The sequence below is a fragment of the Ovis canadensis genome, chromosome 5, assembly GCF_042477335.2.
Source record: "Ovis canadensis isolate MfBH-ARS-UI-01 breed Bighorn chromosome 5, ARS-UI_OviCan_v2, whole genome shotgun sequence".
Lineage (NCBI taxonomy): Eukaryota > Metazoa > Chordata > Mammalia > Artiodactyla > Bovidae > Ovis > Ovis canadensis.
In genome coordinates, this window is record NC_091249.1 from 26123983 (window position 1) to 26147473 (window position 23491).

Below are 23491 nucleotides of genomic sequence, written 5' to 3' on the forward strand. Positions count from 1 at the left end.
CACATTCTATCAGACCTCTCCACCATGACCCACCCGTCTTGGGTGGCCCCATGGGCATGGCTTAGTTTCATTGAGTTAGACAAGGCTGTGGTCCTAGCGTGATTAGATTGACTAGTTTTCTGTGAGTATGGTTTCATTGTGTCTGCCCTCTGATGCCCTCTTGCAACACCTACCATCTTACTTGTGTTTCTCTTACCTTGGATGAGGGGTATCTCCTCAATGCTGCCCTTCCTGACCTTCAACGTGGGATGGCTCCTCTAGGCCCTCCTGTGCCCAGGTAGCCACCGCTCCTTGGACGTGGGGTTGCTCCTCCTGGCTACTGTCCCTGGCCTCGGGTGTGGGGTTGCTTCTCCCAGCCGCCTCCCTGGCCTCGGGCGTGGGGTGGCTCCTCTCGGCCATTCCTGCGCCGTCGCAGACTGGCACTCTAGGACGCTGCCCCTGACCTTGGACGTGGGGTAGCTCCTCTCGCCTGCGCTTAGTGCGCTGGCCGCAGCCGCCTGGTGATAGAAGCAAGGTCTGATGCTGTAAAGCGCAATATAGCATAGGAACCTGGAATGTCAGGTCCTGTTATGCCCAAGTCGTGAAATCTCCCAATGACCACCAGGGAGCCGATATCCGATGCAAAAGCAAGAGAGTTTTTATTACCAAGCTCGAGCTGGGGCTCCCACACTTACCAACGCAGCGGCTAAGGAGAGGAGCCCCGAACTCTGGATTACATTGCTTATATAGGGTATTCTTGTGTGAAAAATTCGAAAAACGGGAGTTTCCGGGTTGGGAGATGTCTAATTATTTACCTTCTGTGGAAGGGTTAGGTGTTGGGTTCGGACTGGTTTTCATTTCCCAGGCTGGCCACGGGTTCTGATTGGTTCCCATTTCCCGGGCTTAATTCGAATTTCCCGGGCAGGTCATAAGTCCTGTTGCCATTTCCTTCTCCAATGCATGAAAGTGAAAAGTGAAAGTGAAGTCACTCAGTCGTGTCCGACTCTTCGCGACCCCATGGACTGTAGCCCACCAGGCTCCTCCTCTGTGGGCTCCTCTGTGGGACAGGGAAAATCCCTGTCCATGGGATTTTCCAGGCAAGAGTGCTGGAGTGGGGTGCCATTGACAGAAGGCTCTAGACTGTTTAGTTTGCCTTACAAAAGGCACACACAGGGCCTTCAGTACCTACCTCATATACCTCCTGGTTACCCATGATGCCTTACATTATAATTTCTGTCTCTCTTTTTAAAATTTTATGTATTTAGTTTTGGCTGCACTGGGTCTTCATTGCTGTGTAAGTGGTTGTGGCAAATGGGGGTTACTCTCTAGTTGCAGTGGCCAGGCTTCTCACTGCAGTGCCTTCTCTTGTTGTGGAGCACAGGCTCTAGGGTGCATGGGCTTCAGAAATTGTGGTGCAGGGGCTTAGCTGCTCCGTGGCATGCGGAATCTTTCCAGACCAGGGATCGAACCTGTGTCCCTTGCATTGGCAGGCAGATTCTTAACCTACTGGACCACCTGAGAAGTCCTCTCTCTTAGTAATGATCACAAGATGTTTATCAGTTTCATTAATCATGTCAGAGAACCAGAGAACCAACTCTCTAATTGCAGTGCACAGGCTTCTCATTGTGATGGCTTCTCTCGTTGTAGAGCATAGGATCTAGGTGCGTGGGCTTCAGGAGTTGTGGCTCACGGGCTTAGTTACTCCATAGTATGTGGAGAGTCCTGTTTTGGAGGAGTAAACCTTTTCATAGTCTATTGGGAACATGTGATATCATCAGCTGAGGAATTCCTGTGCTCAGGGATTTAGCTGCTGCGTTGCACTTAGTCACTCAGTTGTGTCCAACTCTTTGCGACCCGGTGGACTGTAGCCTGCCAGGATCCTCTGTCCATGGGATTTCCAGGCAAGAATACTGGAGTGGATTGCCATTTCCTTTTCCAGGGGATTTTCCTGACCCAGGGTTTGAATCCAAGTCTCCTATGTCTCCTGCATTGCAGGTGGATTCTTTACCACTGAGCCATCAGGGAAGGCCAGGGATTGAACTGCCATGCTCCTTTACTCCCTAGGGGAGCTTGGATGTAACTGTATGTAGGAAGGTGGCCTCTAGAGTGGCTACTCAGGAAACAACTTCCTCCTTAATGGAAAATGATTTTTGTTCTTTTTGGGGGAAGTACTGCTGACACCTTTATATAATGTATCATGGACAAATCCACCATCTGACCGTTATGGACTAGAAGAAGCTCCCTTGCAATCTTCATCTTCTTAACTTAAAAAAAAATTTGGTTGCATTGGGTCTCACATGCTGCATGCGAGACTCTTGTTGAGTCATGCGGGACACTTTGTGCCATGCATGGGGTCTCTTGTGGTGTTTGGGCTCCAGAGCACACAGGCTCAGTAGTTAGGGTGTGAGCCCAGTTGTTTTGCAGCATGTAGGATCCTAGTTCCCTGATCAGGGATTGAACCCGCATCCCTTGCATTGCAAGATGGATTCTCAAGCACTGGACCACAAGGGGAGTCTCATTAACTTTTGAAAAAGTGTCAGCAGGGCCCAGGAGAGATTATTGTGGTTCTGTGGGAAAACGCTTTTTTGGTATGTTGTTATCTCTGTGTGTGTGTGTACCAAAAATTGGCTGGAAACAGTCTTGATGTACACCAACATAGGGAGTTTATAATCTTAAGTTTTTATGCCTTCTTCCTCATGTCTGAGCTTGAAGTTACAAGTAACTTTCTAACCTATCAAACTGAACAGAGAAAAAGAAAGAACTGGGTTTGTGATAAATATTACACAAAGTAGAAGCTGTGCTTTTCTGCAAGAATATTTTCATTCTAAGTTAGCAGCATCTGATTACTTCTAAGGGCTTGGAATACTTTAGGACAAAATGGGCAGCTGGATCTTGTTAAAAGTTGGATGCCACGGGCCTCCCGAACTCTCATATTTGGTGATGGGTTGAGCCTCTCTCATGGAATGTATAAATGGTGGGTAGTAAAGAAGGAGAGGAAGGCATTTTTCTCTCAAGAAGTGGGTGATTTTGAATTGATATTTTGTTTCATTTGTATAGCATTTCTGCCATTTCTCAACATACTGTGGACCCTGCCACTAGATAGCAATAGATTTGTAATGCGGGGCTTCCCTGGTGGCTCAGCGGTAAAGAATCCGGCTGCCGAAGCAGGAGACACAAGTTTGATCTCTGATGCGGGAAGATCCCACATGCCTCGGAGCAGCTGAGCCCATGTGCCACCACTGCTGAGCCCACGTGCAGCAACTGCTGAAGCCCGTGGTCCTGGAACTGGTGCTCCACAGCAAGAGAAGCCGCCGCAGGGAGGAGGCCGAGCGCTGCAGCTAGAGAGCAGCCCCCACTTGCCACAGCTAGAGAAAAGCCACGCAGCAATGAAGACCTAGTGCAGGCAAAAATAAATGAAACAGATTTGTAATGTGGTCACAGTAAAACAGCTATGTTAAGTAGTTTACACATGTTCATGATGCTGTTAAATTTATGAGGAAGTAAGCGTGGACAGAGAGTTTCTGATGAACAAGTCAAAAAATAAATAAATGGGAAACAACAGTCATAAGTAACCCTCCTCTAAGTGGAGTGTGGATGTACAGAGCTGTCAGGTTCACTCCTCCTACTGTACACATATTTGGGATATTTTAGGGTTCAGTGGTCTTGGAGGATGTGACTGTGAATGTCACCCTGGAAGACTGGGCTTTACTGGATTTTTCACAGAAGAAACTACAGAGATGTGATGGGGGAAACCTTTAGGAACCTGGCCTCAGTAGGTAAGGATGACAACTGACCTTCACCTTGTTGAAGGACAAGTTTTTCTGCCCGTCAGTGTTTTTCTAAGAGGTGGAACGTGTAAAGGGAGGACATTGGTAAATAAATAAATTAGGTATTGTCACAGCTCATTGTAGAACCAGAGTCTACTGATTTTTCTATAACTTCTAATATTGTGGAATAATTTTTATTTGTATTTTAGGAACAACATGGGAAGATCATGACATTGAAGATCAGTACAGAAATCAGGGGAGAAAACTAAGGTGAGTGGCATTCACAGTAGAAAGCAGTATTTCACATGAGAATTATGTTATTGTACCAGATTTTAAAAAGAAACAAGGTAACCCATGCTTCAAATGTATTGCTTCTCAAAATTTTCACCAAATTACTTTCTTATATATGATATAATGTTCAGTGTTTCCAAAATACTTGGAAACAGTATTAATAAGCCCTATATATAAATATTACCATTTTGGTGAGTCCTCTTGTGAAGTACTCGGTATATTCAATTTCGAACAATTCACACGTGATAGAAAAAAAAACCTATGCCTTTGCTATAAATTGTAAAAGTGTAGCTGAAGCATTTTTAATAAATATAAAATCATTAACAAAGAGATACGGAGAAGGCAGTGGCACCCCACTCCAGTACTCTTGCCTGGAAAATCCCATGGACGGAGGAGCCTGAAAGGCTGCAGTCCATGGGGTCGCTGAGGGTCGGACATGACTGAGCGACTTCACTTTCACACATTGGAGAAGGAAATGGCAACCCACTCCAGTGTTCTTGCCTGGAGGATCCCAGGGACGGGGGAGCCTGGTGGGCTGCTGTCTATGGGATCGCACAGAGTCGGACACGACTGAAGTGACTTAGCAGTAACAAAGAGATCATTAATACTTCCTTCTTGTTTTTTTGCAGAAGTCAGAAGGCAGAGAGAATCTGTGAAGGTAAAGAGGATAGTCCCTGTGGAGAAAATGTCAACCTTATTCCAAATCTCAATCTGAACAAGAAAACTCTTATCAGAGTAAGACCACGGAAACACAAATTATGTGGAAAAGACCTCATGCATCATTCCTCCCATAACAGGTCCACCAGAAGTCACACTGGACACAAGCCACACGAGTATCAGGAAAATGGAGAGAATAAATGCAGTGTATGTGGGAAAGCCTTTAGTTACCTGCAGTGTTTTGAAAAACATAAATTACAGTGGAGAAAAAACCTATACATGTAAGAAATGTAGGAAAGCCTTCATATGACTCAGAACTTTGCAAAGACACATGCTAACACATAGTGGGACGCCGCTTATAAGTGCAAAAGCTGTGGGAAAACTTAAAGTTCTTCAGCTTCATTTCAGATACATGAAAGGACCCACACTGGGGAGAAACCTTATAAATGTAAACATCGTGGAAAAGCCTATGGATATTATCAACCTTTCCGAACACAAAAGAGGACTCACACAGGAGAAAAATCCTATGAATGTAGAAAATGTAGTAAAGCATTCAGTTGTCTCAGTTCACTCTGAATACATGAAAAGACTCATACCAGAAAGAAACCTTATGACTGTAAACAGTGCAGTAAAACCTTCAGATATTACCCCTCCTTCAAAACACAAAAGAGTTCACACAGGAGAGAAATGCTATGAACGTAAGTCATGTGGTAAGACTCAGTTCTAACATAGGTTTCCAAATACATAAAAGAAATAACAATGGAGAAAAACCCTACCAAGGCAGAAAATGTGGTAAAGCTTTCAGTTGTCCCAGTTCTTTTCAGAAACATCAAAATATTCATACTGGGGAAAAACCTTATGAATGTAGGGAATGTGGAAAAGCCTTTAGAGCTCTTGCAAGCCTTTGCATGCACTTGATCACTCATACTGGAGTTGGACCTTACAAGTGTAAGCAGTGTGGGAAAGCGTTAATGAGAGGGTAACAGGCAGGAAGGCCAGGGTTCTCCAAAGGGAGGAAATAGCCTGCAAGTGTCAGACGTTTTTCTCTCTCTTAAGTGGCAGGAGGAAACAAACTAGTGATATTTTTTTCCTTCTCTATACAAATACTGTGGTGCCATAATGACACCTGGTTTCACCTCAGTTCAGTTCAGTTCAGTTCAGTCTCTCAGTCGTGTCCGACTCTTTGCGACACCATGAATCGCAGCACGCCAGGCCTTCCTGTCCATCACCAGCTCCCAGAGTTCACTCAGACTCACGTCCATCGAGTCCGTGATGCCATCCAGCCATCTCATCCTCGGTTGTCCCCTTCTCCTCCTAGCCCCAAGTCTTTTCCAATGAGTCAACTCTTCGCATGAGGGGGCCAAAGTACTGGAGTTTCAGCTTTAGCATCATTCCTTCCAAAGAAATCCCAGGACTGATCTCCTTCAGAATGGACTGGTTGGATCTCCTTGCAGTCCAAGGGACTCTCAAGAGTCTTCTCCAACACCACAGCTCAAAAGCATCAATTCTTCGGTGCTCAGCCTTCTTCACAGTCCAACTCTTACATCCATACATGACCACAGGAAAAACCATAGCCTTGACTAGATGGACCTTAGTTGGCAAAGTAATGTCTCTGCTTTTGAATATACTATCTAGGTTGGTCATAACTTTTCTTCCAAGGAGTAAGCGTCTTTTAATTTCATGGCTGCAATCACCATCTGCAGTGATTTTGGAGCCCCCAAAAATAAAGTCTGACACTGTTTCCACTGTTTCTCCATCTATTTCCCATGGAGTGATGGGACCGGATGCCATGATCTTCGTTTTCTGAATGTTGAACTTTAAGCCAACTTTTTCACTCTCCTCTTTTACTTTCATCAAGAGGCTTTATAGTTCCTCTTCACTTTCTGCCATAAGGGTGGTATCATCTGCATATCTGAGGTTATTGCTATTTCTCCCGGCAATCTTGATTCCAGCTTGTGTTTCTTCCAGTCCAGCGTTTCTCATGATGTACTCTGCGTATAAGTTAAATAAGCAGGATGATAATATACAGCCTTGACGTACTCCTTCTCTTTGGAACCAGTCTGTTGTTCCATGTCCAGTTCTAACTGTTGCTTCCTGACCTGCATACAGATTTCTCAAGAGGCAGGTTAGGTGGTCTGGTATTCCCATCCCTTTCAGAATTTTCCACAGTTTATTGTGATCCACACAGTCAAAGGCTGAAGTTAACTATTCTCCAACCTTGAGATAACCAATGCATTTTTTATGGAAATGTTTGTCTTAAGCTATGCTAATGTACTATGGATTTACCCCAAACTGTGTCTTCAAGTAGGTCCTGCCTAATGGCTCAGAACCTACTTAACAAACCAGTATGTTATACTCAGATATTGTTGCCCTAATCTATGTAAAGGAAACTATTTGTATGGTAATCTGTCCTTCTACAAGATTTAAGTTAATCATTTTATGCCCAGGATGAACCATTCGATGCCAAGATTATCCCAAAATGCATCTTATGGGTGTGAGGAGCCTGGTGCCATTCTGAGTTTTAAGACATTCCTTTATTAACAGACTGCTAGTGACTATGTTCTTGCCTGGAGAATCCCAGGGACGGGGGAGCCTGGTGGGCTGCTGTCTATGGGGTCGCACAGAGTCGGACACGACTGAAGTGACTTAGCAGTGACTATACTCTTGCCTGGAAAATCCCATGGGCAGAGGAGTCTGGTAGGCTGCAGTCCATGGAGTTGTGAAGAGTCATACACGACTGAGCGACTTCACTTTTCATCTTCATGCATTGGAGAAGGAAATGGCAACCCATTCCAGTGTTCTTGCCTGGAGAATCCCAGGGATGGAGGAGCCTGGTGGGCTGCCGTCTATGGGGTCACACAGAGTCGGACACGACTGAAGTGACTTAGCAGCAGCAGCAGTGACTATATAACATCCAGCTGAAGACTAATGGGTGGGGATACTCTTTCTGCCCCCTTCTGACGCCTATGTCAGAAGCTTTCTTTATCTCCTTTATACTGTAATAAAACTTTATTACACAAAGCTCTGAGTGATCAAGCCTTGTCTCTGGCCCCAGATTAAATTCTCCTCCGGGGGCCAAGAATCCTGGTGTCTTTTTTTGTTCAACAACAACCTTTCAGCTATTTCCCCCAGTTCATTTCAAATACACCAAAGGAGTAACACTGGAGAGAGACCCTATGAATGTAAACAGTGTGGCAGAACCTTCGAGTATTACCCCTCCTTTCAAAAACATGAAAGAACCCACACTGGAGAGAAACCCTGTGAATACAGGGAGTGTGGAGGAACTTTTAGTTGTTCAACCTCACTTTGAATACATGAAAGCACACACACTGGAGAGAAACTCTATGAATGTAACCAGTGTGGAAAAACCTGCAGAGATTATACTTCTATAGAAACGCACAGAAGAATTCATATTCTACGAATGTAAACAATGGAAAAGCCCTCGGATGTTGTCAAAGTTTTCGAAGACATGAGAGAAATCAGGCTGGAGAAAAACCCTACGAGTATAAAAAATGTCATAAAGTGTTCAGGTGTCCCAGTTATCTTCGAACATGTGAAAGAACTCACACTAGAGAAAAACCCTATGAATGTAAACAATGCGGTAAAGCCTACAGAGGATACAGTTCCTTACAAAACCGTGAAAGGACTCATACAGGAGAGAAACCCTATGCATGTACGGAATGTGGGAAAACTTTCAGGTGGTATCAGAGTTTTCAAAGACATGAGAGAACTCACACTGGAGAGAAACCCTATGAACGTAAAGAATGTGGGAAAGCCTTCAATCATACCACTTCCTTCAGAAGGCATGAAAGGACTCATCTCACGGGGTAAAAACCTTTTGACTGTAAAGAGTGTGGGAAAGACTTCAGTTGGTCTTCATCGTTAAATGTTAAAACTTCCACCAGAAATAATTACAAATGTGAGTAACATGAGAACTCATAGCTTGATGAAAATTAATCTGGGTATACTGTTCCAGAGCGCCGAAGAACTGATGCTTTTGAACTATGGTGTTGGAGAAGACTCTTGAGAGTCCCTTGGACTGCAAGGAGACCCAACCAGTTCATCCTAAAGGAGATCAGTCCTGGGTGTTCATTGGAAGGACTGATGTTGAAGCTGAAACTCCAACACTTTGGCCACCTGATGCGAAGAGCTGACTCATTGGAAAAGACCCTGATGCTGGGCAAGATTGAGGGCAGGAGGAGAAGGGGATGACAGAGGATGAGATGGTTGGATGGCATCACTGACTCAATGGACATGGATTTGGGTGAACTCCGGGAGTTGGTGATGGATAGGGAGGACTGGTGTGCTGCGGTTCATGGGGTCGCAAAGAGTCGGTCACGACTGAGTGACTGAACTGAACTGAACTGAATGTTCCAGAAAACTTTCAACCACAAAAGAATTGTTTTTAACAGGTTGTAAATATATTGGGTTTATCAAGCCTCTTTCTTGAACTACATCACTAGAGTGTGAGTTTCTACTAGTTAGTTTCATACATGAGTATTGGGGTGATGTAATTCTGCAAGTCATCTTTCAACAGCAGTTGTTCAGTTCCTCAGTCATGTCCGATTCTTTGCGACTGTAGCCCACTAAGCTCCTCTGTCCTTGGAATTTCCTAAGCGAGAATACTGGACTGTGTTGCTCCAGGGGGTCTTCCCGACCCAGCAATTGAACCCGTGTCTCCTGTGACTCCTGCGTTGGCAGGTGCATTCTTTGCCACTGGGCCACCAGAGAAGCCAGTCAACAGTAGTACACGAGGTTAAAAGGTAGTGCTTTTCCTTTGAATCAGCTAATATTTTCTCTCTCCATTTGAAAGTCTATTGGATCCATGGGTGAATTGAAATGTATATCGGATGCGTGTGTAGTCAGGTTTCATTTTTTATAATTTTATTCTGTATTAAGAAGCAATTGGAAAATGTGGTCATTTGTTGGGATTTTCCTACAGGATATCTGGATTCTGGACAATTCGTGGATGTCTTTATAGTCTGTTTTCTGTGTTTTATCTTTAACAACAAAGCTCCATTTTTTTGAGACTTTAATGTGAATAATTGTTTTTATATTTGGACCTTTGCTTGTTGTCCTTCCTCTGACTGATATTTGGTGAATAGATTTTGAGAAGAGAGACCTGTGATGGGACAGATATCTGATTCTCTGTGTAATGTTAGAAACAAAATTTTCTAGCATCCATCCTATTTATGGTTCAGTGTTAGAATTCACTGATAGCCTTACTTGCATAGGATTTGGAAAGCAGAAGCAAACAAGGCATTAGTCAGAGTTTGGAGGCACCATACATGAAGAGAGACGCCCATATACGGGCTTCCCTTGTGGTTCAGCTGGTAAAGAGTCCACCCACAATGCAGGAGACCTGGGTTCAATCCCTGGGTTGGGAAGATCCCCTAGAGAAGGGAACGGCTACCCATTTCAGTATTCTGGCCTGGAGAACAGTCCATGGGGTCACAAGAGTCGGACACAACTGAGTGACTTTCACTTAAGGATACTATCTTTTAGCCCATCATTTTGGATTCTTTGACCTTCCAATCAAGAGTACCTCAAAACCACTACCAGTATTTGGCTTCCATTTTTGTAGAGCTGTAGGTTTCCACTGATGTCTTCCCAAGATCCACATCAAAGATCCATCGGAGTTGGGATTTTTCTGTCAGGTCTCTTGTGTCCACCAAGAAGCTATTTTGGATTTCACTGTTTGGGAGTATTGTCTGATCCCCCTCTTCTCTAGATTATATCCATTTAAAGTCTAAAGTGTTTAACAAATGCCTTATGCTGTTAATGGTGCTAGCGAGGGTGTTTTCCTGATTCACCGTGACATCTACAGTGATGCAGTGAAAAACCAAGGGAGTTTGTTTCTCTACCGCACTGTACGCCGGCTGCCTTCTCCTGATCTTTTATTTATTTGTGAAAATAAACTCCTTCCTTGTGTTGGTGTGTCCTGTTCTGGTAGTTGACTACAATCTCTCAATATGTTATAAATTATGTTTGTATGTAAGAAGTATGTTTTTTTTTTTTTGCCACAGGAATGCTTTGGTAGTTGTTTCATAGAAACATTTTATTAACTATTCTCTAGCCCATCACGTGCTAACAAACACTGTGTTTTTAATTTCTTGAGAGGATCTATGAAAATGACCCATTATAATTATCAATTTTCAGGTAAACTCTGTAATTTTCTTCCTTTGTTCATTATATTTTATGAGTCAAGATTATGTACATATGAATCCAGGTGTTTTTTCTGCCAGGAAGTTTTTCTTTTTTCTTTTTTTTTAGTTTTGATTTTAGTCATGTAGCTAATTTCTTAATTGTTCTTAATACCCAGAAGTTAAATCATGTGGGTTTTTTTGTTTGTTTTTTTGGCTGTGCTATACAGCATGCAGTATCTTAGTTTCTGGACCAGGGATTGAACCTGCGCCTTCTGCACTGGGAGCATGGAGTCCTAGTCACTGGACCACCAGGCAAGTCTGGGATTTACAATTTCTGAGAGTGAGGTATTAAACAGTAACAGAGCATCTACAGTATTAGCATCATGCCCGGGATGCTTCGAGCAGCGTGTTGGGGAATCTCTGCTTTAACCTTTCAGTTAGATTCAGTGCAGCAAAAAAATTAAAAAAGGGACTGTCTTTATTTTTTCTCTCAGATCTTTCCCCTGAGTTTTATTCATCTTCAAATTCAAAGTAGACTCTATCTCTCTAGAGTTTGCTGCCACTCTGGGATTCAGCCTTCCCAGATACCAAGTCCCAGGGCTGAGTGCAGAATCATGGCTGACCCACTCATTCCTCTTAGTCTATTTCCTACCTTGGAGGACCTGTGATGAAGGAGAAGAGTCAGTGAACATCCTGGTGAATCTGAACATCAGAGAATAAGGTAGTTCACAAGGAACTTGAGACTGTCAGGGCTTCAGGGAAGGGGATGCAGAACAGGGAGGAAGAGAGATGGGGTGATGGCTGCCCAGGAGTCAAGGAGAGAGGTGTTCAGGGGGTGACTAGGAAGGTAAACCTCACTTAAGCGGGATGTCGATTTTGTTCGTTAGCCACGTCTGTGCCTATTTCACCAATCCTGGTGTCCCTGAGGATGTGAACCCATCAGACAGAAGTTGCAGTTGTCTTCAGGACATCGAAGGGGAGACCTTTTCTCTCAGTCCACTGTGAACCAGGTGGGGGCCAGGCCAAGAAAGGCCTGGAGGTTGTGTCCGACCAGCGTGGTTTGCTTCTGTTCCAGCCAACCTCCCCTGGAAACTGTCTGGGAAACGGGTGTCACTGCAGCTTCCTCAGGTCCAGGTGTGGCAGGTAATAGCCCACGCTATCGGGCTGTAGTTGCTGAACCTCATAGTCCGCCTCCTTCTTCCGCTGGTGGACTCTGGCCTGCGAGGGTGAACAGAGGGCTCAGAATGGACCAGTTGTCTGGTCAACTGTGGGAGGCTACGGGTGAAGGACATGGCTGCAGCCACGGACACCTGCTGCTCCTGTGCGTCTCTCTTCCTGTTTTCTCTTTTCTCTCAGCCTCTCCTTTTCCCCTCTTTCCCCTCTTTTTCTTCTTTCTTCCCTTTAACTCTCCACTTTTTTCCTACCATTTTCTCTCTGATAGCCCCTTTTTTTTATCTTTTAAAAAAATTTGTTTTTTTTTTTGTTCCTTTTTTCTGATATCCCCTTCATATCTTGTCTCTTTTCCCTAACCCCAGCTTAACTGATATAGTAAACTGCACAGATTTTTAAAAAACGTTTAAAGTTTATTAGAATTAGACATCTTTCAAAGAATGAGTATGTAGGTTTTTTTTTTTTTTTTTGCCATTTACTTGAAATGTGATTAGTTGTGTGCATGGTGGGTTCATTAGCTTTCAGCATCTGCTTGTAAACTTGGAATCAAATAACAGAAGGAATATATATTCCAAGTTATATATATACATTTAAAATTATTAGATCATGGTGGTCTAGCTGCTAAGTCTTTTGACCCCATAGACTGTAGCCTGCCAGACTGCTCAGTCCGTGGTGGTCTCCAGGCAAGAATACTGGAGTGGGTTGCCATTTCCTTCTCCAGGGGATCTTCCTGACCCAGGGATCGAACCTCTTGGTCTCCTGCATTGTGGGCAGATTCTTTACTGACTGAGCTACAAGGGAAGCCCCTGTTGGACCATAATTGTTAATAAATACTGGTTGCCTATATATTAGTTATTTTATCAATCAGTTTTAGTAATATTAATACTGTCTTTAAAATTTTCCTGTACCTTTTTTCATATTCTGATCACTTAGTAATATGTGACAGTACCTTAAAAAATTATTTATTTATGGCTGTGCTTGGTCTTTGTTGCTTTGCATGGGATTTCTCTAGTTGCACTGAGTGGGAGTTAAGGCTGCTCTCTAATTGCAGTGCGTGTGCTTCTCATTGCAATGGCTTCTCGTTGAAGCTCTTGAGCTCTAGAGCACAGACTGAGTAGTTGTGGTACATGGGCTTAGTTGCCCTGCAACGTGTAGGATCTTCCCTGACCAGGGGTTGGACCCATGTCCCCTGCATTGGCAGGCAGATTCTTAACCACTGGACCACCAGGAAAAGTCCTGCAGCATTACTTTTTAAATCAACTCACTTTACTAAAGAAAATACAAATGCTAAATATTTTAGCTTTTGAACAAAATCATGTAAGCTCTTACATTATTATGAAAAAGTATATTATTCAATATTTTCTATTATTGTAAAGATTATATAGACTTCAACTTCTAGTAATACATCATCAAGTAATTTGGACTAAATTTCTTATAAAGATAGCTAGAAAACTTAGACAGAATGAAAAAATGCCTATTTGAAACCTTTGGAGAACAAACAATGTTACTAGAGTGGGATATATAAGATAATGGAGGCCCTGAGAAGGATCCAATTTGTAGGTAAACTGCATACATTTAAAGTGAATGATTTGATAAGTATGGATTTTAAACTTATTGAACCATCCCTGTGATCAAAATAAGGAATGCTCATTATTCCCCCAGTTTCCCTCATGTTCTTTTGTAATTCTTCCTCCCCTGCTGTTTACAAACACATTCTTATTCCCAGACAACCACTGATCTGATTTCTATCCTCAGAGATTAATTAGTATTTTCCAGAGTTTGTTTATAAATGGAATCGTACAATAAGTATTCTTTTTCATCTAACTTCTTTCATTCAGCACATTGAAATTCAAATTATTTTGAGATTTGTCACTGTATATGTTAATAATCCAGTATTATTGCTAAATAGTTTTGAATTGTGTGAATATATCACACATTGTTTACCCATTCACCTGTTGATGGACTTCTTGGTTTTTTTTCAGTTTTTGACTAGCGCAAATATTATTATGAACATTTGTGTACAAGTCTTTGTATAGATATGTGTTTTAATTTCTCTTAGACAAATTCCTAGGAGGGAATGGTTGCACAGATATATGTAACTTTGAAAATTTATTTTTAATTGAAGTATAGTTGATTTACAGTATATATATTTATACTTTAAAAATATTCTTTTTTATATTATGGTTTATCCCAGGATACTGGATATAGTTCCCTGTGTTAAACAGTAGGATTTTGTTTTTTATCCATTCTATATGTAACACTGTGTGACTACTAACCCCAATGTGACATTTACTTATTTTTATTGTAATTGCTCTACAGTGCTATGTTAGTTTCAGGCATGCAGCAAAGTGAATCAACTACATGTATGCATATATCCACTCTCTTTTAGATTGCCTTCCCATTTAGTGGAGAAGGGAATGGCAACCCACTCCAGTATTCTTGCCTGGAGAATTCCATGGACAGAGGAGCTGGGCAGGGCTACAGTCTATGGGATCACAAAGAGTGGGACACGACTGAAGCAACTAACACTTTCACTTTCCCATTTAGGTCACCAGAGCACCCAATGTAACTTTTAAAGATGCACCCAAGCTATTTTTCACCAGCACTGTAGGAGAGTTCCAGTTGCTTCATATCTTCACCGACATTTTTTATCATCATTTTGATTTTAACCCTTCTCATGCATAATGGTATCTCATTTATAACTTTCATTTACATTTCCCCAGTGACAAATGTTGTTAAGAAAAGGAAAAGGCAAACCCCTCACAGACTAGGAGAAAATATCTGCAAAACACATCCCTGCAGAGGACATGTCCTTATAATATATAAAAAGCTCTTACAACCTGATAGTAAGATGACAAGACCTCCTTGCTTACCAGGAAAAAGCCAATCAGGCCCATGATGAGCACCAGGAGTCCTGCCAGGCAGATGAGGATGATGGCCCAGAAGGGGAGGTCTGGGGAGACAAGTCCTTGTGTGAGACACCATCTATCATTCCTCCAGGGACCCTGCTTCCCCAAGCCCTTCCCCCGCCCCCCTGCCCACTGACCCTGACTGTGCCCAAGTCCCAGTCTTGGGTTGACCAACTTTCATCATCATCCAGTGCCCTGGGTATGTGGCTCTTTTCAATGAGGCAGAGAACCAGAATATTCCCTCTCCACCCTGGGCTACAGCATCTTTGAAGCTTACCAGAATTCTCAGTCACGACATCATTTCTGTTGGGAGAATACCCTGAAAGTGAATGAAATGGAGAATACATGTGAGTGTGTTTTACTTTTTTAAATAAAACTTTTCAAATATGCAGACAAATAGAACCACGTCATAAACATCCATCATCTAGAAGTAACAATATTTATGTCACCCAGTTAAAACAATAATATTTGTTGTTTAGTCACTAAGTCGTGTCTGACTCTTTGTGACACTATGGACTGTAGCCCACCAGGCTCCTATGGCGGGCTACAGTCCGTGGGATTTTCTAGGCAAGAATACTGGAGTGGGTTGCCATTTCCTTCTCCAGGGGATCTTCCCCACCCAGGGATTGAACCTGAGTCTCTTCCACTGGCAGACAGATTCTTTACCACTAAGCTACCAAACAATATCATGCCTAGTGGATAGGTATTTGGCTTCCCAGGTGACGCTAGTGTAAAGAACCTGCCTGCCAATGCAGGAGATGGAAGTGATGGGGGTTCGATTCCTGCATCAGAAAGATCCCCTGGAGAGGGATAGGACAACCCACTCTTGCCTGGAGAATCCCACTGACAGAGGAGCCTGGTGGGCTATAATCCACAGAGTGGCAGAGTTGGACATGACTGAAATGACTTAATAAGCATGCATGTATGTATAACTTATTAACACTTGCCACACTTGTTTCATCTCATGCTGCTGCTGCTGCTGCTAAGTAGCTTCAGTCGTGTCCGACTCTGTTCGACCCCATAGGCGGCAGCCCACCAGGCTCCGCTGTCCCTGGGATTCTCCAGGCAAGAACACTGGAGTGGGTTGCCATTTCCTTCTCCATGCATGAAAGTGAAAAGTGAAAGTGAAGTCACTGAGTCGTGTCCAACTCTCAGCGACCCCATGGACTGCAGCACACCAGGCTCCTCTGTCCATGGGATTTTCCAGGCAAGAGTACTGGAGTGGGGTGCCATTGCCTTCTCCATAATTCTACTGAAATATTAAAGTCATGTGGACATAATGTTTCACCCCATTTTAGTTTGCATCACTGGAAAATGAGGATACTTACTACATAATAACAAAGCCACAATCACACTACAATAGTGTGATATTTCAAATCATACCTCTGGGAATGGATGGATGACTGGTGATGGACTGAACTATCTTATGCTAGTGGAGGGGAGAATGGGTCATAGGAGTTGACAAGACCATGGGATCTCTCTAAATTTATAAATTCCTGCTCAAAAGCCCTCTGCCTGTGAACACATTCACTCCCTTTTCCCTTTACTGAATTTTTTTTAAAAATGCTTATTTTCCAGGATTCACCTAGACTGTAATTTCCTCTAGGAAGCCTTCTGATTACCATTCCTTAAGTGTGGATTGGTTCACATCAAATAATTCATTGTTTTCAACTTCCTATTCTTGTTATTTCCAACTGCAACATAAACTATATGAGAAGTGATTGGCACTGACTAGGGGAAGGTTGTAGGCCCCCCTTGCTTGTACAACCTCTCCCTAGCCAAAAATCTTTTTTCTCTTTAATTTTATTCATTTCTGATTTTAATTGAAGTATTCTTTTTAATTGGAGTAAAACTGCTTTACAATGTTGTACTAGTGTCTGCCTCACAATGAAATAAATCAACCATAAATATATGTATATGGCCCCCTCCCTCTTGGATCTTCCTTCCCATCTCTCCTCCCCAGACAAATTCTTAAGATGTGCTGCTGATATAAGCAGCAACAAGTACCATTTTAAATTAAAATTAATTTTAATGAAGTAAAGTTTTAAAAAAATCTGGTACTCTGTACTATTAAAATTCAGTAACCATAAAAGCCAGGCACAATAAGTGAAAGTGAAAGTTGCTCAGTCGTGTCTGACTCTTTGTGAGTCCATGGCGTATATAGTCCATGGAATTCTCCAGGCCAGAATATGGGAGGAGGTAGCCTTTTCCTTTTCCAAGGGATCTTCCCAACCCAGGGATTGAACCCAGGTCCCCTGCATTGCGGGTGGACTCTTTACCAGCTGAGCCACCAGGGAAGTTCAAGAATCCTGGAGTAGGTAGTCTACCCTACCCCTTCTCCAGCAGATCTTCCTGACCCGGGAATCAAATGGGGTCTTCTGTGTTGCAGGCAGATTCTTTACCAACTGAGCTATCAGGGAAGTCCTCAGTCACAATAATCATACTTCAAATATACTCAGGAGTCTCATGTGATGTATACAGATATAGGACATTTCCATCATTAAGAAATTTCTACTGCATTATGCTGTCTAGGAGAGATGGCGAGTGTCTCCTGTGTCCCACTGGGTATCATTTCGTCTCCCTCAGTGATGGGTAAAGTCTGGGAGACTGTGCCACCTCTGCCAGCCTGGGAAAGTTCAATGCTGACTCATCCTCAGGTCTCCAGACTCCCAGGAAAGCCCCCATGTGAGGAAGTTGGAAGCCCTCACTCCTGCCCCAATGATCAGGGAGTCTTACCATCCACAAGGAGACTGTTCCTGTCCAGGGTGAAATTCTGCAGCTGAGTGCCATTCTTGGTCAGACGCAGGAATTCCTCATAGATGACAACTCGGTTCAGACTCCGAGCCAAAAATGCGAAGTTACACTGAGCGTTAACCCCAGTGTGGTTGCTTGGAGGGACGGACCTGGAAGGATATCAGTACCTGGAGTTCTACCCCAATTCTAGGTTCTCTGCTGGCCCTGTCCAGGAGAACTTTCTGCAATGATGTAAACATTTGTGTCTGCAGGATCCAGTGCAGTCATTATTTGCCCCTTGTTACCGAGCACTTAAAATATGGCTACTATGGGACTTCCCTGGTGGTCCAGTGGCTAAGACTCTGTGCTCCCAATGCAGGGGGCCTGAGTTCGATCCCGGGTCAGGGAATCAGATCCCATATGCCACAACTCAGAGTCTACATACCACAACTAAAACAGATTCTGCATGCTGCAAGTAAGACGCGGCGGTGGCTCAGACGGTGAAGAATCTGCCTGCAATGTGGGAGACCCAGGTTCAACCCCTGGGTTGGGAAGATCCCCTGGAGAAGGGAATGGCAACCCACTCCAGTATTCTTGCCTGGAGAATTCCATGGACAGTCAAATAATAAATACTAAAAAAAAGGGTTAATCTGCACATTATGAAAGCAAACCAGAAAGAAAGAAATCAAATTTGCCTCAAAAAGAAACATGACTAGTGTTAAGTGAGAAACTAAATGTCTCATTTTATTTAATTGGATTAATTTATAAAGAAATAAGCACAATGAGAACATTTTGAAATGCTAGAGTAAGGACTCCTGAAAATCTGTAAAAACAGTGAGAATACTGGTAAACATGGCCAAAATCAACTTTTCCAGAAGTCTGGAAATGAACCAAAGGCTGGCAACAAGCCAAGCAGGATTCAGGTAAGAAAAAAAATGTTTGTATCTTGGTAAATGGAGTCAACGTTATGGCATTATAGCTTGCACAGTTCTCATTCCACTCTCACAAAGGACTCAGTAACTGTGACAACCGTAAGGTTAGAACCAGTTGACTCATTAGCATGGGTCCTCCTCATTCTTCCCTCACTCCCATCCCTTAGCAAACAATTTCCTTTCTCCCTCTGGGGATTTACTCTTCTGGACAATAGGCATTCCATTTATATGACATGTATGTAAATAGAATCACATGCTGTGTGGTCTTTTGTGACTGATCTCTTTCATTAGAACAGTGTTCTTAAGAGGGAGGTGAATATAGGTATAATTATGACTGATTTGCATTGTTATACGGCAGAAAACTGAAAGCATTAGTTGCTCAGTTATGTCCAACTCTGCAACACCATGGACTGTAGCCCGCCATGCTCCTCTGCCCATGGGATTTCCCAGGCAAGAATACCAGAGTGGGTTGCCATTTCCTCCTCCAGAGATCGAACGGGTGTCTCCTACAGCTCCTGCGTTGGTAGGCAGATTCTTGACCACTGAGCCACCAGGGAAGCCCCAGTGTTTAGGTAACAGCTCTATGTTCCTAGGGCTCCCTTCCATAACAGCTAGGAACTGAAAGACTACAGCAGTGGGGACACTTCTAAAGGACAGTGCGAGTCTCCAAAGTGAGAACTGAGCTGGAACTCACCTGAATGCTGAAACTTCACAGTCAGAAAAATGAGTCTTGATGCTGCTGTTTCGGAAGAGCTGGTTGAGCTGAAAGGTAGGGCAACATTTCTTAGGTCAGAATCCATGACTCTGTGGCACTGGAGAATGCCAATTAGCCAATGAGTACACTGCCTCATTTATTTATTTATTTATTTTTCTGTCGGTCAAATGGTAAAGAATCCCTGCTCCCACTGCAGAGGGCATGGGTTCCATCCCTGGGCAGGGAACGAAGACCCTGCGTGCTGTACAGTGCAACCAAGAAAACAAGACAGAAAAGAAAAACCAGCCCAGGTATGTACACCAAAGCATGTCCTGTTCCAGGATATTACTTGGGCTAGTAATTGAACCCTTCAATGGTTGTCTCTTCATTTGTAAAATGCAACTATTCATGAACTATTAAAAAAAGAAGTCATCTTCTGGATAACCAACAAAGATCTACTGCATAGCACAGGGAACTATACATAATATTTTATAATAACCTACAATTGAAGATAATCTGAAGAAGGATATATATATATACATATATATATATATATATATATATATGAATTGCTATGTTGTACATCTGGAACTAACCCAGTATTGTAAATCAACTATACTTCAATTAAAAAAAAATGTCCAGGGGACTTCCCCTGGTGGTCCAGTGGTTAAGAACTGCCTTCCAATGCAGACAGTTTTGATCCCTGGATGGGGAACTAAGATCCCATATGCTGCACGGCAACAAAGCCCACAGGCTGCAGCCACTGAGCCCGTGCACTCTGGAGCCCATGTGCCACAACTCCAGATGTCTGTGTGCTGCAACGAAGACCCAGCACCACCAAAATAAAATAATAATAAAAAATAAATAAAATTTAGAAATGTCCAGATGCTAAACTGAAAAAAAAAATGTAACTGTGCGCACTAAAAACAAAGGTCACCCTCTGACTCTTCAGTGTCCATAGGTCAGTCTCTGCAGAGGAACAGAGTGGGCACAGAAGCCCATTCTTACCGCATCTTCAATATTTCTCTTGTTTCTCTGGTATTTGGGAGTGTCTGGCTGCTTCATGTCCTGAGAATAGAATAGGTTGGTGACAGTGAAATTTAGCTGGACTTCCTGGAAATTGGGACTGATCGTTGATTGGTCTGTTGATAGATGAATTGATGGCTCCACTTCTAGAATAAAAGGAAAGTGAAAGTTCCCATCAGGGGAAGTTTTCAACAAAGAATTCATTAGAGTCAGTCTACTTATTCCTGGCACTGTGGACTGAGCTGGGTTTTTAAAAGTGGTTTACAGGAACTTCTCTGGACCCCCAGTGGTTAAAGATCTGCCTTGCAATGCAGGGGATGGGGATTTGACCCCTAGTCTGGGAACTAAGATCTCACATACCGTGGGGCAACTAAGCCCACTTGATGCAAAAGAGAAGCCAGTATGTTGCAACTAGAGAAAGCCTGTGTGTGCAATGAAGAAGACCCAGGGCAGCCCTCCCCACAAAAAGTAGGCTACAATAAAAAAGGAATGAAATAATACATTTGCAGCAACATGGATGGACATAGAGATTATCATACTAAGTGAAATAAATCAGAAAAAGAAAGACAAATACCATACAATAGTACTTGTATGCAGAATCTAAAATATGATATAAATCAACATATCTATTAAACAAAACCAGACTCACAGACATAGAAAACAGACTAGTAGGTGCCACGGGGGAAGGAGACAGAGGAGGGAGGGAATGGGAGTTTGGGATTAGCAGAGGCAAGCTATTATATATAAATGGATAAACCACAGGTCCTACTGTATACCACAGGGAACTATTAATATATTCAGTTGTCTGTGACAGACTCTAATGGAAAAGAATATGAAAAAGGAAAATACATATGTATGTATGCTCTTGTTGTTTAATCACTATGCCATGTCCGACTCTTTTGCGACACCATGGACTGCAGCCTTTCCAGGCTCCTCTGTCCATGGGATTTCCCAGGCAGGAATATTGGAGTGGGTTTTCATTTTCTTCTCCAGGGTCTTCTTAACCTAGGGATCAAAGCCATGTCTCCTGCACTGGCAGGCAGATTCTTTATCACTGAGCCACCTGGAAAGCCCATATATATATGTATAACTGAATTGTTTTACTGCATTGAAGAGGGTAACACAACATTGTAAATCACCTGCACTTCAAGGAAAAGTTTTTAAAAATTGGCTACTGAAGACCATCTGTCCACCTTGAATCCATTTGTCTGTCTGCCTGTCCAGCTGTCCACTAAGCAGTGTGAGAGTTCACTAGGTTGTGGGGAAGAGGAGTTTTCTCTGGAGCAGCTGGCAGATGTTGACCATTCCAGTGGGCATCCATCATCTTTGCTGATCTAGGTCCCTAATGTGTCTTTCTACCTCTCCCCACTCATTGTCCTGGTAGACGGCAATCACCAGAGGATGAGCTTTCTAAAGTAGAACTCTGAGTGTGCCATGAGTGTGCCATGTTCCTCCCCAAACCATTCCAGTGCTCAGGAAAGTCTCTGCCCACATCTTTAGCCACAGCTGTCACCCATCTTATGTTAAGGTGTATGCTCCAGCCACACCAAACTCCTTATATCCTCCTTCAATGACATGCTCTATCTTGTAGGTTACAGACACATGTGGCTCAACTCCCTATCTCTTCCCTTCACCTAAGTCCTATTCTCCTTCAGATCTGTTTCTTCATCACTTACTCTAGAAAACTTTCCAAGAGAGAGCGGTATAATCCTTCTTTGGAATTCCCACAGACTTTCAAAATTCCTGTCATAGCAGCAATCACAATGTACCATCAGTGCCTATTTATTTTCATGGCATATACATTTAATGACTAAATAAATGAATCAACCGATGTATGACTCATAACCGCAGCCTAAGAAGGAAACCCAGGATCCTTCCCATTTTGGGTTAGAAAAACTGACATGTAAAATAATCATTCTGTTGGTTGCAATTGCTGGATTTTCTCTTCCTGTCTCCTGTTGGATGACATTGCCATGAGTCATCAGCATGGGCTTCCAGAAAGCCTCTCCTTTTTCCTCTGCACCCTCTATCCATGTTGCTCATACCCAGAAGCCCTATCCTTCACAATACCATCTTTTGGACTTCCCTCATGGTCCAGTGGTTAAGATTCTGCCTGCTGATGCAGGGACCCCCTGGTCTGGAAAGATCCCACATGCTGTGGGGCAACTAAGCCCATGTACACATCACAACTACTGAGCCCATGCTCTGGAGCCTGACAGCTACAACTACTGAAGTCCAAGTGCCTAGATCATGTGCTTCACAACAAGAGAAGCGACCACAATGAGAAGCCTGCACACTGCCACTAGACAGTAGCCCCTGCTCGCTGCAACTAGAGAAAGACCACTCAGCAATGAAGACCCAGCGCAGCCAAAAAGAAATAAAATTTTTAAAAAGACTAAGAATATACAGTAGCCATATACAGATGGAAGAATTGGACCATAAAGAAGGCTGAGCACCAAAGAATTGATGCTTTTGAACTGTGGTGCTGGAGAAGACTCTTGAGAGTCCCCTGGACAGCAAGGAAATCAAACCAGTCAACCTTAAAGGAAATCAACCCGGAATATTCACTGGAAGAACTGATGCTGAAGCTGAAGCTCCAATACTTTGGCCACCTGATGCGAAGAGCCAACTCATTGGAAGAGACCCTGATGCTGGGAAAGACTGAGGGCAAGAGGAGAAGGGGGCAACAGAGGATGAGATGGTTGGATGGCATCACTGACTCAATGGACGTGAGTTTGAGCAAACTCCAGGAGATGGTGAAGGATAGGGAAGCCTGGCATGCTGCCGTTTATGGGGTCATAAAAAAGTCAGTTGGACATGACTTAGTGACTGAATGACAACAAAAGAATTTTTAAAAACACCTTTTCCAGCACTCTATGTCCCTCACTCTATGGGGGGGCATATCCCCCCATATCCCCCACTCTATGTCCCACCTGTCACGTGCACATCCGTCAGCTGATAGGTGGCACCCAGCCAGTGGGATGAGGCGTTCAGGGTCTTGTCTAGAAATACTTGCTTCACCATGCTGGAGTCCACTCTGGAGGAGAACTGGGCCTTGATGGTGACCGATATGGGATCCAACCTGGGAACAGAGACCATGGGATCTCAGCCAGCACCCAACACCAGCAGTGTGTCCTGAGTTCCTGCTTTGTAGAGGTAAAGACTTAAGGGTAAGCACCGCAGTATC

At 43.3% G+C, this 23491-nt stretch overlaps 1 protein-coding gene and 2 pseudogenes across 1 annotated transcript in view; 2 read left to right on the forward strand and 1 right to left on the reverse strand.

The window, feature by feature from the left end:
• Positions 1 to 4881: 4881 nt before the first annotated feature.
• LOC138440650 (zinc finger protein 709-like) lies at positions 4882 to 10625 on the forward strand (annotated as a pseudogene).
• LOC138440889 (zinc finger protein 709-like) lies at positions 7723 to 10625 on the forward strand (annotated as a pseudogene).
• A 109-nt stretch (positions 10626 to 10734) lies between these two features.
• The window catches only part of MUC16 (mucin 16, cell surface associated), a 113524-nt gene continuing 100767 nt past the window's right edge, over positions 10735 to 23491 (reverse strand). Inside the window, exons 52-58 of the mRNA XM_069590304.1 lie at positions 23238 to 23386; positions 20287 to 20450; positions 19279 to 19346; positions 17656 to 17822; positions 15197 to 15238; positions 14884 to 14963; positions 10735 to 12058 (exon numbers count right to left, since the gene is read on the reverse strand). Coding sequence (XP_069446405.1) covers positions 11951 to 12058; positions 14884 to 14963; positions 15197 to 15238; positions 17656 to 17822; positions 19279 to 19346; positions 20287 to 20450; positions 23238 to 23386 — 778 coding nt within the window. The 3' untranslated portion in view covers positions 10735 to 11950. The remainder of the gene's footprint in view (positions 12059 to 14883; positions 14964 to 15196; positions 15239 to 17655; positions 17823 to 19278; positions 19347 to 20286; positions 20451 to 23237; positions 23387 to 23491) is intronic.